A 20,832-nucleotide genomic window follows, 5' to 3' on the forward strand; every position below is an offset into this window, starting at 1 on the left:
AACGCCTCATAGTTTGTAGTGCAATTTATAGTGGACAAGTAGGTGCAGAGCTGAGGTAGACTAGATATCTTCTCACATGAGATGAGATTTTATTTCTGATTTCGTTATTACAACATTAACTGACCTCTTTCTTTCCAGGCGACCCTATCCGACACGCACAGGTTCCACGACATGTTCCGCGGCTTACGGCGTCGATGCGACAAGCAGCCCGGCGCCGGCGACGCCGCGCATGTGTGCTGACGCCACACATACACACACGCATACACACGCGTCATCGTACCAGGCGAGATGCATCTCTCTTTCTTTACTGTAGGCGTGAGGAGCGCTGCACTATGCTGGAACTTCTGTCCCTTTTTAACGCCTGTGAGGTTTCCTTGCGCACACGCAGCGGCAGATATCTCTGTTTCACTAGTTGAGATGTATTTCTGTTTCTCTCTAGTAGCCGCGAAGTGCGCTGCGGAATTCTTTGTTAATAAATATTTATCAACGGCTGTGAGATCCGCGAGCCACGCAGCGTTATATATCTCTGTTACACTAAACCAGGGGTCTTCAAACTACGACCCACGGGCCGAATCTGACCCGCGGAAGGAGCCAAATATTCAATCCGGCCCGCGAAATGGTAGCGGAGGCGCGGTTTTTGGGTCAAAAAGTTTGAAGACCCTAAGCGATACAAATTTGTATCTATTTTCAAAAGTTGTGACGTTAGTACGCAGATACGCAGCATTGGATGTCTGTATTATGCTAGCGCGTAAATACTTTATCTATTTTCGTTACACTGTTAAAGAAATACAGGAATGTCTTAATAAATCATCATGTCCGCCTAGTCTAAAGGACAACGTGGTTATGACTACGCAAATGCTTGTTGCCAAAAATTGGAGCATTTTTTATCATTTTAAACATGTATTTGTACTAGGCACGCATAAGAAGCGACAATTCGGTATATTTAGTTTAAATCCTACCAAAAAGCCATTATTCGACGTTCGCTGCTCGCCTAGTATTTTAGAATCACGAGATCATATTGTATTTAAGGTCAAACTCTGTAGACCTGACTTTAGTTCCTTTTACGGGGTAAAAAGTCTTATTCCAATGTTTGCGTTCAGTTGCTGACCTAAAATCATCGCGGGTATCCGCGATATCATACATTTTGTATGAATATATACATTATACATACAGTCTGTTTTCAAAAGAAGCTGGGCCGGTTTTCAAATTTAAGTAAAGTCAACCGGGATAAATGCAACTATAGGGTTATTTAGTCTTCTCGATCGGAACGCCCTCTATGTTTTATTTCCAAGTAGCTCACTAGATGACGGAAGCTATTGTACAGTTGAGTTTATAATTATGTATCCACTTTTTTCACCTCATCAATGAGGTGAAGAAATGTATACATAATTATGAACTCGGCTGTCACGTTGTTTAAAAAAACAACTCAAATCGACGCAATAACCCCATACTGGCATTTAATCCTGTCGACCTTATATTAACTAAATATATCTGTCGCGCTCACGTAAATGGGGCCGCATATTAGCGCGATAAGGACAACTGTGGAGCCCACAATTATCCAAAATACAATCATACGTATTATCTGTTAAAACAGAAACACAATCTGCATGAGTTTGATTAACAAAAATAAATATGTATAATGGTTGGGGAGCCCAAGGGGGGATTTTTGTAGTTACTCGAGCGCGTCAGATTAAGATATGAGTGATATCTTGCTACCCCGTGGAGTGTACCTTTACCACTTTTAGCTGTCTATGTTGAGCCGTTGGTTGGTCGGGGGGTTTAACAAATTGTTAAACAGATTGTGGATTTGGTAATTTTAGTCCAAATTAATGCTATAATTGTGTTATTACTAAATCTGACAATTATTTGTACGCATTTTCTTAATCTGACGGTTACAATGTGAAAATCGGGCGTCGAACTTGTGGTCGTCAGATTAAAGAAATGTGTACAAATAAGTGTCATATTAAGTTATAGAAAATTTATAGCATTAACTTGGACCAAAACGACCAAATCCACAATCTACTTATCGATAATTCAATCCTCCACCAACCCTCCAAAATTTTTAAAAAATCTGTAGACGCTTTCCTGCTCGCTGGAAAAGAAAACTTTATATAACCTTTTTTTCTTCTTATCATCTAATCTTTCGATTCCAATAGGTTTCTACGACGCTCGAGTAACTACACATTTAGCATCGCCGGCTCCCCAGCTATAATATAAAAGTGGTAGTAACAGTAATTATAATATTACGTACCACGATGTTTATGTGAAATTGAAAAATGTGTTGAGGAGCGCATTTTCTGCATAAGAGTGAAGGTTACTTGGTATTTACTATTTGTTGGAGAAGGACAACTATAGTTATATACATATATAACAAAGAAACAGAATACATAGAAAGACAGGTGCTTAAATCGCGTCACAATAGTAAACAAGTCTCCGTATCTGTAGACTTATGGTTGGCTGATAGAGAATGACAACAGGCATTAAGTCCGCCACTTGTAAATTTCTATCTTTTGTGCAATAACCTTTAAATAAATGTGACGTTTTCATTCAAAAGGTACCACATTGTCGCTTGTTGATAAGGTTCATTTCTAATTGAAGCTATATGGAAATAGCGCCTTACTGACAAGCGACAATAAGTACCCTTTTGGTTGGAAAATGGCACAAATATGAATTAAATGAAATTTTGATAATTAACTGCACCCTTATTAATTCAAACAGAAAAATTTCTTACGCGGAATTCGCGCTCTTTAATCAAACAATTTCGTCTAAAGGAAAAGGGTTCTTATCCCAAACACATTAAAGCTCATTTCAATAAGTCTGGCTCCGTTAATAAAAACAACAATCATACATTACAAACTCATCTTTAAACTAACGTTATTAAGATCCCTTTTCCCATGGCAACGCCGACGGCTTAGGAATCCGTGATTCGACAGCGTTTGCTATTTTGTTTTAAAAGTAGTCACACCCTGTCCCGACCCGGCCGCGGCATTTGTTATATTGTTATAGATAATTTCTCTGTTGAGATGTTGAGGTACTACCGCGAACATCGAATCCTGCCTCTCTATCGCTCTTGTATCGAGCGATAGAGGTAGATGCCTTCGGTGTTCGAGTTAGGCCCTGTTACGTTTACTGTTTGGATTAAGTCGTTGATAAGTTGGTTTGATTTTGTACTTTAACTTTATTGATATAAAGTCTATTACAATTAGGTATGCAAAATGTATGGTAAATAGTGTTGGTAGACTCGATAAGTCTACGCCTTTCAAGCAGGGGTTTCTAACATTATTTTAAGTGGTAACATTGCGAGATAAAACTATATATATGTATATTATTTATATCACCAGTTCTCTAAAATGTACTTAACTAGGGAAGCACTTGTACTTACGTATATACTTATATAGTAATACATTAAAACTAAGATAAATGTGGATAAAACCGTCTATCAGGTAAGACCGTCTATAAGCTCTACCATCACTTACAGAAGTTTGGTAAAGCAGAAGGAGCGAAGCTTTTCCTTTATAAATTCACTGTCTATGTGTGAGTAAGCCTTATGCGTACAATATTGTAAATGTAGATAAGTACACTGTCTATGTGTGAGTAGGCCTTATGCGTACAATATTGTAAATGTAGTTGAAATGTCTCGTGGAGGAATATGGGAGAGGCCTATGCCAAGGGCAATCAGACACGACGTCTGCGGAGAAAGGCTAGCAGTAAGTAAGCAGTAAGTTGAAATGCACACATTTTTAACTGCGGCGACATCGGTCCCGATACAAACTGACGATGACAGCAGATGTATAGATTAGAGTTGTGCATGCTCGTTCACTGGAAAGGTCGCTCCCAACTAGTACAATCTCACAACTGCACTAGTTCGGTCTTTTAGTACAGTAGTACACAGAGAGAGTCAACGTTTAGTTTTATTTCGGTCGGATGAGTCGGATCGCTTCGCTGAGCTAGCCATACACGCACGGATTTGGCAGTCGGATCTGCCTGAAAGATGTGTCAGGCGGACACATCCGTCAATGTGTGGCGAGAAATAAACACATATGGGCAGCGGACGGGCGTCCGGCGGACAAATCTTTGCTGTCATTGTCACTCCTCGGTCCTCGCTCCCATCCTGTTTCGTTCGCGTGTAGTGTACTAAAACGTACTAAGAGCAGAATCATTAGGGAATAGTTCGGTCTAGTACAGTGGTCGGAATCGTGTCTTTTTGATTTTAGTACATGTACTACACAAGCTTAATATAGGGACCGTGCGCGTTAGAGGGTCTGCCATCTTGTGGCCTGAATCGGAACCATAAACATGTACATTGACACTTCACTTCAAAGCAAGTGCTGCCATCTTGTGGGCTACTTTGGAAGCATAAACTACACATTTACGCCTCGCGCCAAAAAATCTGACGTCTCCTGTGCTGCCCCCTACAGTTTATGCACGCTCCCTATAGATAGATGCGCAGTACCTATGTATCGATAAAATAATAAGTATTAAAGAAAAAAGTACGAAATCAAACCAAATGTCATCGACCTACTTCATATATTCTGTAGTGGTTTACTTAATTATTATACATTTATATTATTTCAATTTATTAGCATTCGTAAATTATTTTTCCGTCTAACAGACGTTAATTTTTAGAGAATGTTTATTTTATAAATACTTGTAGCCAAATGAAATTATAAGTCAATTTCTTGATGCAGCTACCTAAGCTGTGTTAATGATTGGATAACTTTTTCGTCGACCAGTAAAGATTCATTGATTGATTGAAGAGCGCTGGTAGCCTAGTGGTAAGAGCGTGCGACTTTCAATCCGGAGGTCGCGGGTTCAAACCCCAGCTCGTACCGATGAGTTTTTCGGAACTTATGTACGAAATATTATTTGATATTGAGGCACTTTCCCTTCAGGGCCCCATTTTTCCCACACTGTATAATCAGTACAATCAATTAATCTTAGGCGCTACGTTTAGTACCAAAGTATTCGAATACAATTAATTATTGTCATCTAATGACAACTACAGTTAAAGTTAGCAGGAATTCGAATCCTTTAGTTTGGATTTGAAAAACTAGACTCGTTTTTACGCGACTGCACTTTAAAAAAAAGTTACCCAATCGAAATGAAATCTTGGGTAAATCGCCTAATAACTGACCGTTCCCTTAATAACCATGAACGAAAAATACCTGTATAAAACATACATAGAGTTGGACCATGATAAGTCTGCAACGATTTTGAACATTAAACTTCTATGAAATTATGACGTGTAAATAACACTTGCACTGCGCATGTGATCAAAATCGTTGCCGACTTTTCTTGGTCTAACTCTATGTATGAAATATGAAATTTGCTTTTCTTTTTTACAATAGGGAGTATTACTGCAATGTTCTGCTGCCAGAGTGCAGCACTAAACCATAGACTAACTTATATACATACTAGGAGTTTTTGACAAGTTTTCACTGTGACATTGATGCAACAAGGCGGTTTGTCTACAGATGGCCTACCCCGAAACGCGTAAATCGAAATTTCGTTATCTGTTTTGGCAGAAACCGAACTTTCGATTTTCGTGTTTCGCGGTAGGCCCTGTGATTGTGCTACTGATGCCCTCTATGCAGAGTTTTGCGTAATATTCCCTATTGATATAAATATAATTATTTTAAACTACATACTATGAAGTACCGCTGTGATCCGGGTGGCCTAATGGTTATGGCGCCTGCCGCGAATGCAGAAGACGCTGGTTCGACTCCATCCGTAGGCACTGGATACCTTGGTCACTTTTTCATTCATAATATTCATTAATTACATTTGAGGAGTGTCTTTTCAAAAGGGTTTATTTCTATGAAAAACCATACAAAAATAAGCCTTGTGAAAAGACACACAAGGCTTATTTTTGTGTGCTTTTTCATAGAGAAATAAACCCTTTTGAAAAGACACTCCTCATTTATTTTAGTTCACTATGAAGGCGCTCAATTTATCCGTTTGATTCGGCATGATCTAGGGCGATTTACCCCATAAACTAAAAACTCGTAGTAGTTAATTTTCATTTATCATTGTCATCAAACACGACAGTTACCTCATATACAACTTGAATATTAAACATTAATAACGGGTCACTCACGTATTTTAAGTCGAAAACGCTCACCGTCACCACCACACCGTCACCGTCGACGCAAGCTCCTGATGACGCTACTCGGTACGGAGTGAAACATGTCGAGCGTTTTCGACTTAAAATACGTGAGTGACCCGTTATTAATATGTTTAATATGTCTGTGTCTCACGGAAGTTTTGTTAACTTGAATATTAGCTGTATTGGGCAATATCTTAATTTTAATGTACTTACGATTTTAAGCGAAATCCAATTTAGTTAATTTTATTGTAAATAGAGGCTGAATTTATAGGAAAGTAGTATTTCAATAGATTTTTTAATCGTTGCTTTGCATTTTCACATTTTGTCGCTCAGTGAAACGGGTGCTTAATGTTAGTAACTTTTTTAACCTAATGTAATTGACTAATGCAAAGATACATTGACTGTGTAAGATGTGTAAACCGAAATAAATATCATATACGAAGGAAAAAAACCGGCCAAGTGCGAGTCGTGCGAGCAGTGCCAGTCGCCATGAGGTGAGGGTAGAGGGGGTATCGAGTGAAACTTAGGCGTTCAATAGAATGGTCTGTTTACTACTGGCTTAACTCCTCTCTCCGATACATAATACATCTATATCTATATACTATCGCTATGCTACACTACACACCGAGGGTTCCATACTTTTTAGTATTTGTTGTGATAGCGGCAACAGAAATACATCATCTGTGAAAATTTCAACTGATAGCTAGCACGGTTGATGAGATACAGCCTGGTGACAGACAGACGGACAGCGGAGTCTTAGTAATAGGGTCCCGTTTTTACCCTTTGGGTACGGAACCCTAAATATGACCAAAGCCTCCAGTGTCCAGAGCTGGAAACGAACCAGCGTCCCCCGTTCACCGGACAGGTGTCTGAACTGGACTTAGGTCATTTTTTCCTTCGTATATGATATTTATTGCGATTTATAGTTTAATAGTAGTGTGTCTACTTGAAAAACACAAATTAAAATATTTCATAGTCATAGAAAGTAACTTACTTTGTTCTTAGAGTAAGATGTGTAAACTCGAAGACAAAGGATCCCGCAGCAAACAGGGAAAAAGTGGTTTCAGTCAAATCTCACAAAATTTTAGTAAGTATTATGTATAGGTAGATTTAAATCTGCTGATTATTTTTTATAAGGGCACAAATACTTTCAGAAAAAGTCTACGTTTATATTTTTCTATTTCCATGAGGTGTTTCCTAAAATCGATACATTGAATTGACAGTAATGACATACTGACAGTTACTGACGTTATGTAATCATATTATACTGCAGTTACCAATTCAATGTATCGATTTTAGGAAACACCTCATGGAAATAGAAAAATATAAACTTGATTATTTCTGAAAGTATACTTTTGACAGATTTGTGCCCTTATAAAAAAACAATTAGGAGACTTAAATCGTGAGTTTTGACTTAAACCATTTTTTCCCTATTTTCATTTCATAATTCCAGAGTAGTTTTGGGGTAGATACTTTTGGAGCATTGTTTTATCTGCTACTATTGATGCTGACTATACGTTGAATGGGAATTAAATTAATTATTGAAACCTACATTTTATTGCAATTATATATACATAATAACTTCATATTGTGATTAAGCTTAGAATAAATTTAAATGTGGAAAAATATGACCATATGGTAGAAAGATTCGCTGGCTATGGATGAGGTCTTGGTGGCTCAATTGGCAGAGCGCTGGAGTATCGATCCAGAGGCCGTGAGTTCAAGTCTCACCCAAGGCAGTAATTGTTCCACTTTTATTTTTATTCCAAGCTTAACAGCGTCGCTGGAAGACGTTTTCTGCTTCTTAAAAATTTCTTATTGTGATCACCAAAAGATAAAAGGCTTTCTGTTAAAAAATTAACTGACATTGTAATGTCATGAATTATCGTAAAATTATCGGTAGAGTACATCTCGAGTCAAATGATGCACCCTATGACAGTTTCTTCGAGCCTCTACCGTATTTTTATTACTTAAATGTCACATTTCTAAATATATTAACGTGCTAAACTTCCATAATATTCCTTAAACATTTTACGTAACACCTCCATATAATAAGTTTTTGGCAAAAATTTCATGTTTGGTACAAGCTTTTATCTCTGACTGTACTTTTCTTTCCACATGTAACTAATACTCATCGAGACAATTCTAAAAATCCCAAACCATCTCCTGTCTCCTTCATCAGATCAGCTCGATGGTACCATAATATTGTATTGTCACCCGACTTACATGTATGCACATTTTAGCTTCATTGGAAGTCGTGAAGTGGGTCAAATTTAACTTGCAAGATTTGACCTGTACATACGTAGGTACCTTGCAAGTTAATAAAAAGCTTGTAAAAATTAACTGTCATAGAGACAATCACTTGACGCGCGAGGTATAAACAGAGTTAATGTTTATTAATAAAGTCGTCGTCAATAGAACTTTCAAACAATGTAAAAAAACCATTTTACCTTCATTACTTCGTAATCTCGATCTTTAAAAGGACATATTAAATATATTAATAACGGGTCACTCACGTGTTTTAAGTCGAAAACGCTCGACACACGTGAGTGACCCGTTATTAATATATTTAATATGTCTGTGTCTCACGGAAGTTTTGTCTTTAAAAGGACACCCTTGAACTTATTAACAGTCTATATACTTAAATATATTATTTATATAAATTTTTAGTTAAATTAAATGTTCATTATTAATATTTCAGGCAAAATAACCTTCGTAAAAATGTAAGGTTATGTGTCAAACGCTAACAAAATCTGTCATATTTGCTTATATTATTTGCAAGTTCTATTGACGAGGACTATTAGATAATGGATACATCCAGTTTTGAAACCTAGACAGTTTGCTATGAATAGTACCATAATTTCTAAGATTTGACATAAAAATAGGCTATTGGCTGTGTGTGAAGTGGGGCATAAAAAACTATGACAGGGCACGTTATTGCCAAAATGTACTTTCGTGGACACAAATTTTAATACTATTAATGTTGCCCATAGCCGCCAGGCCCCACTGCCGTGCACATATTGTATATGATGTGAAAGCCAAAAACGCAATATCAGTGTTTTTGTAAAAAAAACCATAACGTTGTAAGTAAATTTACATTAGGTCAAAAGTGTTATAATTATGAAATAAAACTATGAAAACGGATTATATCGCGTATATTGAATTTATAATACATCCCGACGTTTCAAACTCTTTACAGCGTTCGTGGTCAACGGGTGACTGAGGAAAAATTACAAAGTGCAAAAATATTGTAATTTTTCCTCAGTCACCCGTTGACCACGAACGCTGTAAAGAGTTCGAAACGTCGGGATGTATGATAAATTCAATATACGCGATATAATCCGTTTTCATAGTTTTATTTCATTAGTAACTATCGCGGTAACCGAAGACAATATTATGTTATAATTATGTTACTATCGTATTTTTAATTAGCTGGTATAAAATGAGTAAAATGACATGTTATTAGTATTACTTCATTATGCAAACATGATTACATGAAATGAAAAAGAAAATGAGTAGGAATATCTAATAACTTCTGTATGACTGCCTTTTACCAATAAAACATCTGAATCTGAATATTGAATCAATTTTATTAGTAAAGGATTGACCACACCGTTGCTCAAAATACGGCTGCGCACCGAAAATTGAGCTGCAAAATCGCAAGAAGTCATTACATATCGTTCTTATAGACGCGACTACTCAGTAGGCTGAGCACATGATTGGCGCGACAGTATCTCGCCGCGAGATAGACTATCCGTCTTTTACTAACTGTATGAATTAAACAGGGACGGGTAGTCTATGTCGCGGCGAGATACTCTCGCGCCAATCATGTGCTAGCCCGGCTGGTCGGCAATTAATACGTGAGGCATGAGTTACGTCACTGTGCTCCCTGCGTCAGCATATTTTAACTAAACCCATAATACGGCATAGTACGATCTATCGACCACATACGCGCCAATAGATTTTCCACTTCATCATTCGGATTTAAGGTTCAAATTAGATTTGGACTTTCGGGACAAGTCACACTGTCTTGAAATTAAATCATCAAAGCTGGATTAATTGGAATGTTTTTGGGTTTTTGGGAAAACCTTATAGATTAGTGCGGCCTGGAAAAGGGTTAAACAGCGTTGTGGTTGATCTTTTATACTTTTAGCTTTTTTGCCTAGCTAATTAAAATTACGACTGTAGTTTCAAAATAAAACGCTTGTTATAGACGTTATAGTTCAGTTATATGATTGATATTTGTGTGATACTTAAATAGGAATAAAGTGAAACTATTCGAATAGCACAAACGTCTTTGTTATTTTATTATACTTTAACTATCCTTTACGATAACCCACACACTTCCCAACAACAACGAAATCCCACAGACTTGGCTGGTTCGGTCACCTATTAAGAATGGGAGAGGATCAGGCTGCTAAAAGGGCGTACTTGGGAAGACCGACTGGCGGCCGCCCGGTAGGTCAGCAGATAGGGCTGGGGAGACAGTGTAGAAGCGGATCTGCGACAGCTTCAAGCCGATCACCTTTACGATAACCCACACACTTCCCAACAACAACGAAATCCCACAGACTTGGCTGGTTCGGTCACCTATTAAGAATGGGAGAGGATCAGGCTGCTAAAAGGGCGTACTTGGGAAGACCGACTGGCGGCCGCCCGGTAGGTCGGCACAGATAGGGCTGGTCGGGAAAAGTGGAGTGCTCTCGTTTCGGAGGCCAAGACCCTCTTTGGGTCGCTGAGCCATATTAGTTAGTTAGTTAACTATCCTTTAGAAACTGAAATATCAGAGCTAGGTACTAGAGTATGTCAAGCTATCTCTGCATCCGTACCAACTTGTGAATAAGTTTTTGTCAAAATTTTCATTTTTGGTACATGCTTTTATCGCTGACTGTACTTTTCTTTCCACGGGTAACTAATACTCACCGAAACAATTCTAAAAACCCCAAACACAATTAGGTTTCGTTGTTTTATCACAGAGTTCCTATGGCCATCTCCTGTCTCCATCATCAGATCAGCTCGATGGTACCATAATATTGCATTGTCACCCGATTTACATATGTGTGCAAATGTTCAGCTTCATAGGAAGTCGGGAAGTGGGTCAAATTTAACTTGCAAGATTTGACTCGTACATACATACAATTGCAAGTTAATAAAAAGCTTTTAAAAAGTGTGGAAATTGCGACCATAAACCTCATATTTTTATTTAAAAAATACACCTTTACTTTGTCATTGTAAAGTCAACGTACACCTAACATCAAACCGATATTTGGAATCATGTAAGTTAGCTGTTATTCGCGCGTTCATTTCGCTCTGACTGATCCGTACATGTATTAGTGCGTGTGAGACGCCCGCGCGAATGACAGCTACCTGATATGATTCAAATATCGGTATGATGTCAGGTGCACGTTCGAATTGGCCTGTTAGTCGGACTTTACCACAATAGTCATATCACCCTGATAAGATAGCCATATGGCGCCCAACAATAAACATATGGGAGCATCAAATTACATACGTGTTCATAGTTGATATGAATACTCAATCCGATCGATTTTACGAGTTTCACGTACAGTCGCCATTAGATATATCGGAGCGGCCGAGGTGCTCAAAAACATCTGAACATCGTTAGAGTGCGTGTTCAGATATTTGTGAGCACCTTGGCCGCTCCGACATGTAGGCATCACTGGTCAGTACTAAGCATACCCCGGGCTTTTGGGTGCGGGAATGATTTTGTTTATTTTTATAACTTCGTTTATTATAAAATAGTTTCCAAACTATGAATTAAAAATAGGTAGTAAGCTCCAATGTGCTTAGAAATGTTATTTAAAAAGTTTCTGTTTTTACAGTTTTTAACTATTCTTTGGCTTTAACTGTTTGTTTTAGTCACTCCGAAACATGTCGCGCGAGTGACTAAAATAAGTGAGTCTAAACCGTAATAGTTATTTACGATACAAGTGCGGAAAAGAGGAAATTCGAAACGAGTGGCGATAAATTAAAACACGACCGCAGGGAGTGTTTTAAATCGACACGAGTTGCGAATTACCTATCCGCACGTGTATCGTACAACGTTTTACAGTACATATGGCCCTTTAAACTTTCGACATATGCACGAAAAGTGCTCTTCTACGCACTAGTGCGAGAAAATAGCACCATATGTACTGTAAAATTATTTAATATTCCTTGGCTAGTGTAAAACATTCCCACACCATACTCATTGACCCCGGGGCATGGTACTAAGAGAAAATAAAACAACAGTGTATTTAGCAAATTTTAATAGGGAATATTACGCGAAACTAAGTAGGCGGCGCCACTACCACAATCTGAGGGTCTATCGCGAAACAAGAAAATCGAAATTTCGTTATCTAACATCTCTGTCACTTGCATATTCGAGCGATAAAGAGGCAGATAGCGAAATTTCGGATTCACGTTTCCCAGTAGGTCCTCTGTAAACAAACCGTGTCATATTTTATTATCTCTGAAAAGTTGTCAAAAACCTGTAAAAGGTACATGATGTATAAGTTACTCTATGGTTTACTAAAAAGGCTATTGCTGCACTCTGATGGCAGAACATTGCAGTAATATCCCCTATTATGATAGTATTAAAAGCAAGGCAGGTTAGGATTTAAGACATATCTAGTTGTAACCCTAAGGTAAGAAAGTGGTATAACCAGGTGGCGGAGAATATTGGGGTGGCTGATTCTTGCTCTTTACAAGGAGAGGATGCGCGCTGCGAGGGGCTGGCGGTTGCTTCCACCTGTAATATCGAGAATAGTGTTTTTTATTCAGTTTTGTCGGACAGTCACCGCCGCACTGGTACTTAATAAACTTATAACTCTACAGAGTGGCCTTTGGACACTTGCAACCCCTCTGGTTATGCAAGTGTCCATGGGCGATGAAAATTGCTTTCCACCCGGCGATTGGTCAGCTCGTTTGCCTACCATATAAAAAAGCAAGCTGAGGAATAGTATCTTACCGTGGCACTAAACTGAGATCGTAAGGAGGCTTTGGGCGAGCGAGACGGACCGCCCGCACGCGTTTCAGTGTGTCTCTGTCTCTATCTCGCACGGCCGCGCACCAAGCTCGTAGAGTGAAGAAATAGATCAGTTAAACCCCAGAGCCAACAAGGTGAGGTAAAAGATCTTACCATGGCACTAAACTGAGATCGTAATGAGGCTTTGGGCGAGCGAGACGGTCCGCCCGCTCGCGTTTCAGTGTGTCTGTCTCGCACGGCCACGCACCACGCTCGTAGAGTGAAGAAGTAGATTAAGTAATTAAACTCCAGACAACAAGCTGAGGGAAAAGATCTTACCATGGCACTAAACTGAGATCGTAAGGAGGCTTCGGGCGAGCGAGACGCTCTGACCGCTCGCGCTTCAGTGTGTCTCTGTCTCGCACGGCCGCACACCAAGCTCGAAGTGTGAAGAAGTAGATCAGTTCTACTCCGGATAGTAGTGAGAAGCCAAGGAAGAGGCCGGCGATGCCGCCGAACGATACTAAAAATACAGAATTTACGTATAATTTTCTGGCAAAGTGGCGCCCAACGTGGGGCCAAACAGCCAAACACTGATTTATAATTTTTAACTTTCGATATCAATCAATATTAGCACGAGAGTTTAAACAACAACTTTGCCCACTTGTAAAACAAAGAACTATTAAACAATCCTAAAAACGTATTTCGTTATTTATAAAATTCACAGTCCTCTCTCATCTTTGAAATGGAAAATCTTAATTAGGTTATGTTTTAGCAGTGTTTTGTCACATATGGTTCTGAATAAGCCCAAAAGGCTTAAAAGTGCGTTTTATTTTGGCACTTACCCAACAAGTCGACCCAGCCGAACAACACTTCACGTTTGTACCGCACCATAGGCCAAGATACGAACTCAGTTTCCAGTGACGTCGTTGACATCGGACCTTTGCTCGTACTGAAACAAAAAACTTGAATATACATTACAAGTTACAACAGAAACTTGTTGCGTGCAATCGTAACAACATTGGCGTGTTCTCAATTTAACAATCTTAGGCGTCTTAACAACCACAAAACGACGAAGACGACGACGAGTTTGACGAAGTGCAGAAAGACCTCAGCGAACTCGGCGCCGTCGACTGGACAGAAACGGCTTTGGACAGAGTAGCATGGCGGTCTTTGGTATCAGAGGCCAAGCCAAGACCCACTTCGGGTCGTCGCGCCACAGCAGTAAGTAAGTAAGTAAGTAGGCATCTTAAACTTTAAATTTCTAACTTCGAATTTAATGTTTAGATTTTCTGACATCAGACAGATACTTGTCTTATGGACAACTAGCGACTCGCCCCGGCTTCGCACGGGTTAACAAATTGTTCTCAAGAATCACTGTCCAACAATCCTGTAGGTACCCTAAGGGCCCGGCCACATGTACGCGGTGCGGCGCCGCCGCCGCGATGCACTCTAGCTCTATAGTACTGTATAAGTATTGTTAACTTACTCGACTTTAGTAAGTTTCTCCACTTCATACACCGTGTGCGAGCAGCCAAGCTCGCAGGAACACCAGGCCGGACACGTCTGCACGTGATTCGCGATGCACTCTAGCTGTAGTACTGTACAAGTATTGTTAGTTAACTTACTCGACTTCGGTAAGTTTCTCCACTTCATACACCGTGTGCGAGCAGCCCAGCTCGCAGGCACACCCAGATACGTCTGTGATGGAGGTCATGTGATTCGCGATGCACTCTAGCTCTAGTATTGTACAGTACCGGTAGCCCGCTGCAAGATATGAAAGGCTTTTAACATTTGAGATACTCTTTAGAATCCTTATGATTGGCTCACTGGTGATCGTAAGTCTAGCTTCTGACTTATTTTCTATATGGGGCATTTTAATAATAATTGAACCATAATTTCACTTTTCTGTACATAGTGTTCGTTTCTCTGTCATTTTTAACCGACTTCAATTTCATAGAAGGAGGAGGTTCTGTATTCGGTTGTGGCTATTTTTTTTTTTTTTTTATGTATGTTCATTAATTGTCTACTCTCGGTTGCTCAAAGGTTGACTGGAAGAGATCCCTTACAGGGATAAGTTCGCCTTTGTACATTGTATACTTTCTGTTTAATTGTATATCTTAACCTGTCTTAGGTGCAATAAAGTGTTTACATACATATATACATTTAATCTAAGGGCGTCTGCTAGCTCGCTCAGCTCGCGCGGGTGCTCGGAGCAGGTGCACGCACGTGGGTACCATTGTACGTAAAAATTATCGCACGCGTCCGCGCATTGCTCATATACTATTTTTCGTAAACCCGCTCACCCACTCCGTGCAACCGCGCCAGCTTTTGACCCAATACTGACCAATTTGAGAAAATTTAAGGGGCTGCGAGACCTTTACACGACGATCCTAAGACTTATATGTGTTTGTGACGATTCCTTATGAAATTTCACAAAACTTACATAACAAGAAGTGTTCCAAGATTAAAACATTTCCTTACGTATTTTAGGGTAGAAATGCGGCACACATCTGCACGAGGCCCTGCTCCGTTGCATGCGGCACTGTCGCATACAGGCTGAATACGTGTATATGTCCGAGGTCTCCAGAGTCTGCTCGTCGGCGAACACGCAGCGCCTCTGCCGTATCGACAGCTGACGCGCGTCCTCCGTCGTATACGTGTGTTTTACGGAGAAAGAAACCTTCTCTACGCGACGGTCCCACGAATGCTGGGCGCTTTGCTCAAGGCCGGCCATTTCTTCGGTTGCGTGGATGTAAATCTGAAATAGAGTTATATACCACTGCAAACAAACGTACTGCCTAGTCAGGTACGACCAGTCGGTGGTGACCGAAGCTTATGGACAATTGCACATTTTTTAAGATCCCCATCTTAAGAAAGGCAGGAAGCTCATTAATCTACAACCGGAGCATGGTCAGAGAATTCGCGAAATGAAATTCCTCTGAAACAGCACAGTGCGCAATCTCTTAGGTTAGGTTAATCCAGCTTTGATGATTTCCCGAAAATCCAATCTAATTTGAACGTTAAATCGGAATGCTAAAGATGAAATTCTATTGGCGCGTATTGACATTGCAATGCCCTGCCAGGGCCCATATGACTCTGAATGTACCTAGTTATTAAGACCTGTACTACACTATGGTTGCAATAAATAAACAAATGACTGATGTAGTCGATAAATCTTACTATGCCTGGAAAAGGGTTAAAGCTGTGCAGTGCTACCGAATAGTGACATGTCATGTGAATAATCTACAATACAGACAACATCTTACGTCAATGTTGGTATCATTGCGGTACGAGTTGAACAGGAAGGACCATTTAGCATCTGTCTCGTGGATAAACGCCTCCGCGAAAGAGTCCGACTCGGTTTGTGATTGCCTGTAATACGAGTATAATACTGAATTCATCAATGGCCTTGAAAGTCTATTGCAGACTATAGAAACAGTGTCAGGTAGGGCGACAACATTTTCTGTGGCTGTGTAAGCCAACACGGTAGCGGCAAACACGCCCATAAGCCCTGCAGGTGTACTATGCCCGTGGCGAACAGATGTCGCTCTGATGTCGCTTGGCTCGCTCTAGCGAGTGTCTTAAACCAAACGTCATCGTGGATTTTACGCCAGTCGAACACCAGTTTACTACGAATACTGAATTATATGCATGCCATTAATGCAGTGTATTAACATTTGTCCCCGCCACGCACATATCGGAAAAGGTGTTTTCATGTAAATCATTTCCATTTGTCCCCGCCTCATGTATATCGGCGGTTACATAGGGCGGAGACAAATGTGAAACCATTTAGGTACCTATGCCAAAACTGAACACGATTTTTATTAGGCAAAGCTGTCGAATATCAACACAGCAATATCCGGCTTTTAGCATTTTTAGAAGTACCTATTGAAATAGTACCTGTTTTATGTGACTGCTACATAATGAAAGGTATTAAAATACGAGTTTGGGTTTATGAAACGAGCAGAAAGCAAAAATCATAAACCCTGTATAAATATTAAAATTAAATAGACAAAATATTATCTTGCCATGGCCAAGAAGTCTCGGCGTGCCGTGAGTTGAAGGCGTAACAGAATCCCATCTCGGTGAAGACCGGCGCTAGCAGATCGTAGCATTCCTCAGAATCGCCCTTCCATTCGCACTCGTAGAACAAAAAATCGGGATGACGAACAATCTACAAAATCATTTTAACAATAAAGATTATGATTTGTTTAAAAAGTATTTTATATTATTAATTAATAGTAGGTATACCGTATAATATACTACAGAAAATATATCAGGTCCTCGAGGCTGAATTTGAACCAGTCTTTCAACATTCGCGACTGAAGCCAAAACCAGAAAAGACTCCCCAGTAACCAGTTTAAAACACCACCTATCTAAAGAAGACTTCTCGTCTAGCCTCTCAACTCTAAAGGCTATCAATGTGCTTCCTATTTATTCGAATCACTTAAGCTTTCTTGGCATACCGAGAAAGGTGGCGATGTTATCAATCTTTCATCATCATCATTATCTTAAGAGTTATTCTCTTGTCGGTGGAGTATCTTCCAGCTTTCCCTATCCCGCGCCAGCTCTTTGACTTTTTGATACGACACGACCCCTACTTTTTCTTTCACTTGATCTAAAAAGCTGCGTCAGGGTTTTCCTCTACCCCGCTTCCTTCCTATCCGCCCCTCCAGGATATTTTTAAAGAAGTAGTCGTGTCGTATTAAGTGTCCAATCATTTTCCCGCGTCTATTTGCAATAGTGTTCAGAATAGCTCTTCTTTCACTCACTCTTCTTAGCACCTCCTCATTCGTTATCCTGTCTCTCCAACTAATGCCTTCCATTCGCCTCCAGCACCACATTTCAAATGCTTCCATTCTCTTTCTATCTCTTAGGGTCATTGTCCACGTTTCACTTCCATAAATGGCTATACTCCAGATGTACACCTTAATCAGTAGCTTCTTGCTTCTGCATGATAAACGGGATTTCAATAATTGTTTCTTCTGGTTGAAAGCTTTTTTTGCCATAGCAATCCTTGCAACGATGTCTGGTGTGCACCTGGAGTCCCTGGTAATTAAGCTACCTAAATATTTGAAACTTTCAACCTGCTGAATTGGGGTGTTGTTGAGAACTATTGGAGGATGATTAGTTAGTAGTAGTATCAATGTTTACTCACGCTATAAACAGCCTTCTTAGGGTCTGCGGCTGGTGGGGACATCTCCTCAGAGCCTCGGCCGACGAGCTCCGGGTCGTTCGCGAACTCTTTAGCGCGCTCCACTATCGTGCGAAAGCTGAGGGTCGTGAGCCAGCGGAGCATGTCTCCCGCATGTGAGGGTGGAGTGTCTCCCCATGTCCTACAGTATAAAGTAAATGAAAACCTATGTAGGTGTAGCGAAAATAATGGAAAAAAACTTCAAGCTTTTGGTTTGAAATGGTGGGTTGAAAGAATAAAAAATTTACTTCGCTCTAGATATAAGAGAGATAAGATAGAGCCTGGGAAAATCACCAATATTGGCAATTGGTAATATTGGAATAGTTATTTTATAATTAGTTCATGGTTTGATTACTTCCATACTTATAGCTTGAGGTGTGTTCCTGTACTTACTAAAACAAAGCAAGATAAATAAAACTTGCGAGTGTTTTTGAAACCCATTTGTTGTGTACCCAATAAATCATTTTTCATTTTCATTTTCATTTCATTTTCATTTGTAGACAAGCAATTCTTGCATAACGCTTACTTAAATCTCAAATTGTTTTGTTTTTATTTAACCCGGTTTCGGTGTTACAATCGATTAACTAAGCTTTATTTAAATTGATATCGTAACGTAATTGTTCCGTAAATTGATAACAGTAGGTACTAATTACACTCCCATTAATTAGCAACAAACACCATTAAGTTCTTACGTGTTAATGTAATGTTGCAATAATTCTTCATCGACCGGATTAAGATCGCATATTGTGACCGCCGGAAAAGGCACTTCCCAGTTGTGAAAATCCGTGTCCAACCCTGCGAAACATTGTCATTGACTTAATTAGGTCATTAAATTACTTGATATTTTAGCAATGATCTTCGGAGTTCTTTAATCAGGTTTAAATGATCACTTGGCCTACAAACTTAGCGCAGATGGGTTCCACACAGGGATTAAATTTCTGAACTTTAAATACTCGTTATTTTATTGTATAATTTAGAAACTTAAAATATTGATAATGCCGTTTTTATTATTGAACTCAATGCCACTTGAGTTCAGCTTCAAATATTTGAAAAGTAGGTAACTACTCAATGACTCATCTTGTCTTAAAAATTAAAAGGGATGAGAGATTGAAGTTTTTTGAGGCCAGTCTCGTACAACGGTATCCAACAATTAAAATTATTATATACTTTACTAGGAAGTGTACTTAAAATAGCATACTAATGCACCTGTTATCGTCGGGTTAGTCTGGAACTTTTCCCATAAACTGACAATGATGATGCAAGTGGTTACAGCTCCTACCGAGCAGAAACTGAACCACATAAATCTGTAAAAAAACGATATTCATTTTTCAAACGCTTCAACAAAATCAACAAAATATTCCCTAATTAGGTGATTAAATTAGTAGAAACAAACTATAGTAAACTCAAGATTATTGTGAAAAATATTTAAATCATACAAAAAGGTAATCCGCCACATGCTTCTTTCTTGACCTTATTCTACATTAACACTAATACAAAACATAATTTCTGTAACAAGCTTCGTCAAAAACAACCATAAACTAATGCCCATCCCCACCCTGCACCAAGCCCGGCCCAAAAGTTCCCATTATGCTTGCAGCATTCTTACGCTGTATGGCGATGGAAACCTGTTGGACCAGCTAAGATCCAGAGCGGGGATCATTACCCCTCTCCCATAACCATACTCAAGATTCACTTACTTTTCACAAAATGGTCGATCCTTCTCAGCAATATACCGGACGCCATGAAGAGAAGAATTGTTGAAAAATTCCGTAGTCTGATGCCGTAGGCTCGTTGCAAATAGAGAAATACCGCCATCTTGTTTCTCCTTCTCATTTTTTAATACATTCCTTTGATAAACGCCAGGGTACACCTTCATTGTTTACATATTTCACTAGATTATGTCATGTACAACAAAATAAACCACATTGTGGAAAACATACGAAGTTACTAAATAAAACGAGGCATGACAAGATATGATCTATTTTATCGATCGCGGTTGCGTGACAAATTATTTTCCAATCGGAGTAAGTATGTTGTCGGTATAATGCAATTAATAAATGAATGTTTAACGATTTTTGAAGCATGACACCGTTTTTTATCTGATCGGACCCCTTTGCTATTACAATTAACCCCTTTTATGATAGCACTATATAACTGAGCCCACGGCTCCGCTCGCCTGGGATACAGTCTAATTCAAAATATCATCCAACTCTCTCCCCAGTGAAGAGAAGTTCCGAAAATGTGATGATCATCCTCAGAACCTTTTACATACCAAGCTTCACCAATATCGGTACGATGGTTTAGATAGATTAGGAAGCAGGGGCGTAGCTAGACGAAATGGCGCCCGGGGCAGGCACCAAATTTGCGCCCCCCCCCCCCCCAACCGTAGCCTGTAGACCCCCGTTCGACGCGGCGGGAACAATCAATGTTTTTAAAAATAATTTTATATTTTTCGCCCGTTTTGGCGCCCCCCCTTGGATGGCGCCCTAGTAACACCACTGTTAGGAAGAATGTACTTACATTATTGGACCAGCATTAAAAGACACAAAAAGCACAAAAATA

General features: G+C 39.5%; 2 protein-coding genes across 2 annotated transcripts in view; one reads left to right on the plus strand and one right to left on the minus strand.

Moving 5' to 3' along the window:
• LOC134742890 (polyamine-transporting ATPase 13A3-like) overlaps positions 1-2,507 on the plus strand; it is a 37,911-nt gene extending 35,404 nt beyond the window's left edge. The window contains exon 23 of the mRNA XM_063676079.1: positions 139-2,507. Within this exon, the coding sequence (XP_063532149.1) occupies positions 139-240 (102 nt within the window). The 3' untranslated portion in view covers positions 241-2,507. The remainder of the gene's footprint in view (positions 1-138) is intronic.
• Positions 2,508-12,526: 10,019 nt separating this feature from the next.
• LOC134742703 (sodium channel protein Nach) lies at positions 12,527-20,325 on the minus strand. The gene is made up of 11 exons (XM_063675892.1): positions 19,968-20,325; positions 19,477-19,574; positions 18,963-19,065; positions 18,235-18,412; positions 17,105-17,250; positions 16,343-16,448; positions 15,558-15,834; positions 14,702-14,840; positions 13,919-14,025; positions 13,413-13,596; positions 12,527-12,857 (listed from the first exon to the last, which is right to left on the minus strand). Exons 1-11 carry the CDS (start codon positions 20,144-20,146, stop codon positions 12,749-12,751), a joined length of 1,626 nt encoding a protein of 541 aa, XP_063531962.1. The 5' UTR covers positions 20,147-20,325; the 3' UTR covers positions 12,527-12,748.
• Between the last annotated feature and the right edge of the window lie 507 nt (positions 20,326-20,832).

The sequence above is a fragment of the Cydia strobilella genome, chromosome 7 (genome assembly GCF_947568885.1).
Source record: "Cydia strobilella chromosome 7, ilCydStro3.1, whole genome shotgun sequence".
Taxonomy (NCBI): Eukaryota; Metazoa; Arthropoda; class Insecta; order Lepidoptera; family Tortricidae; genus Cydia; species Cydia strobilella.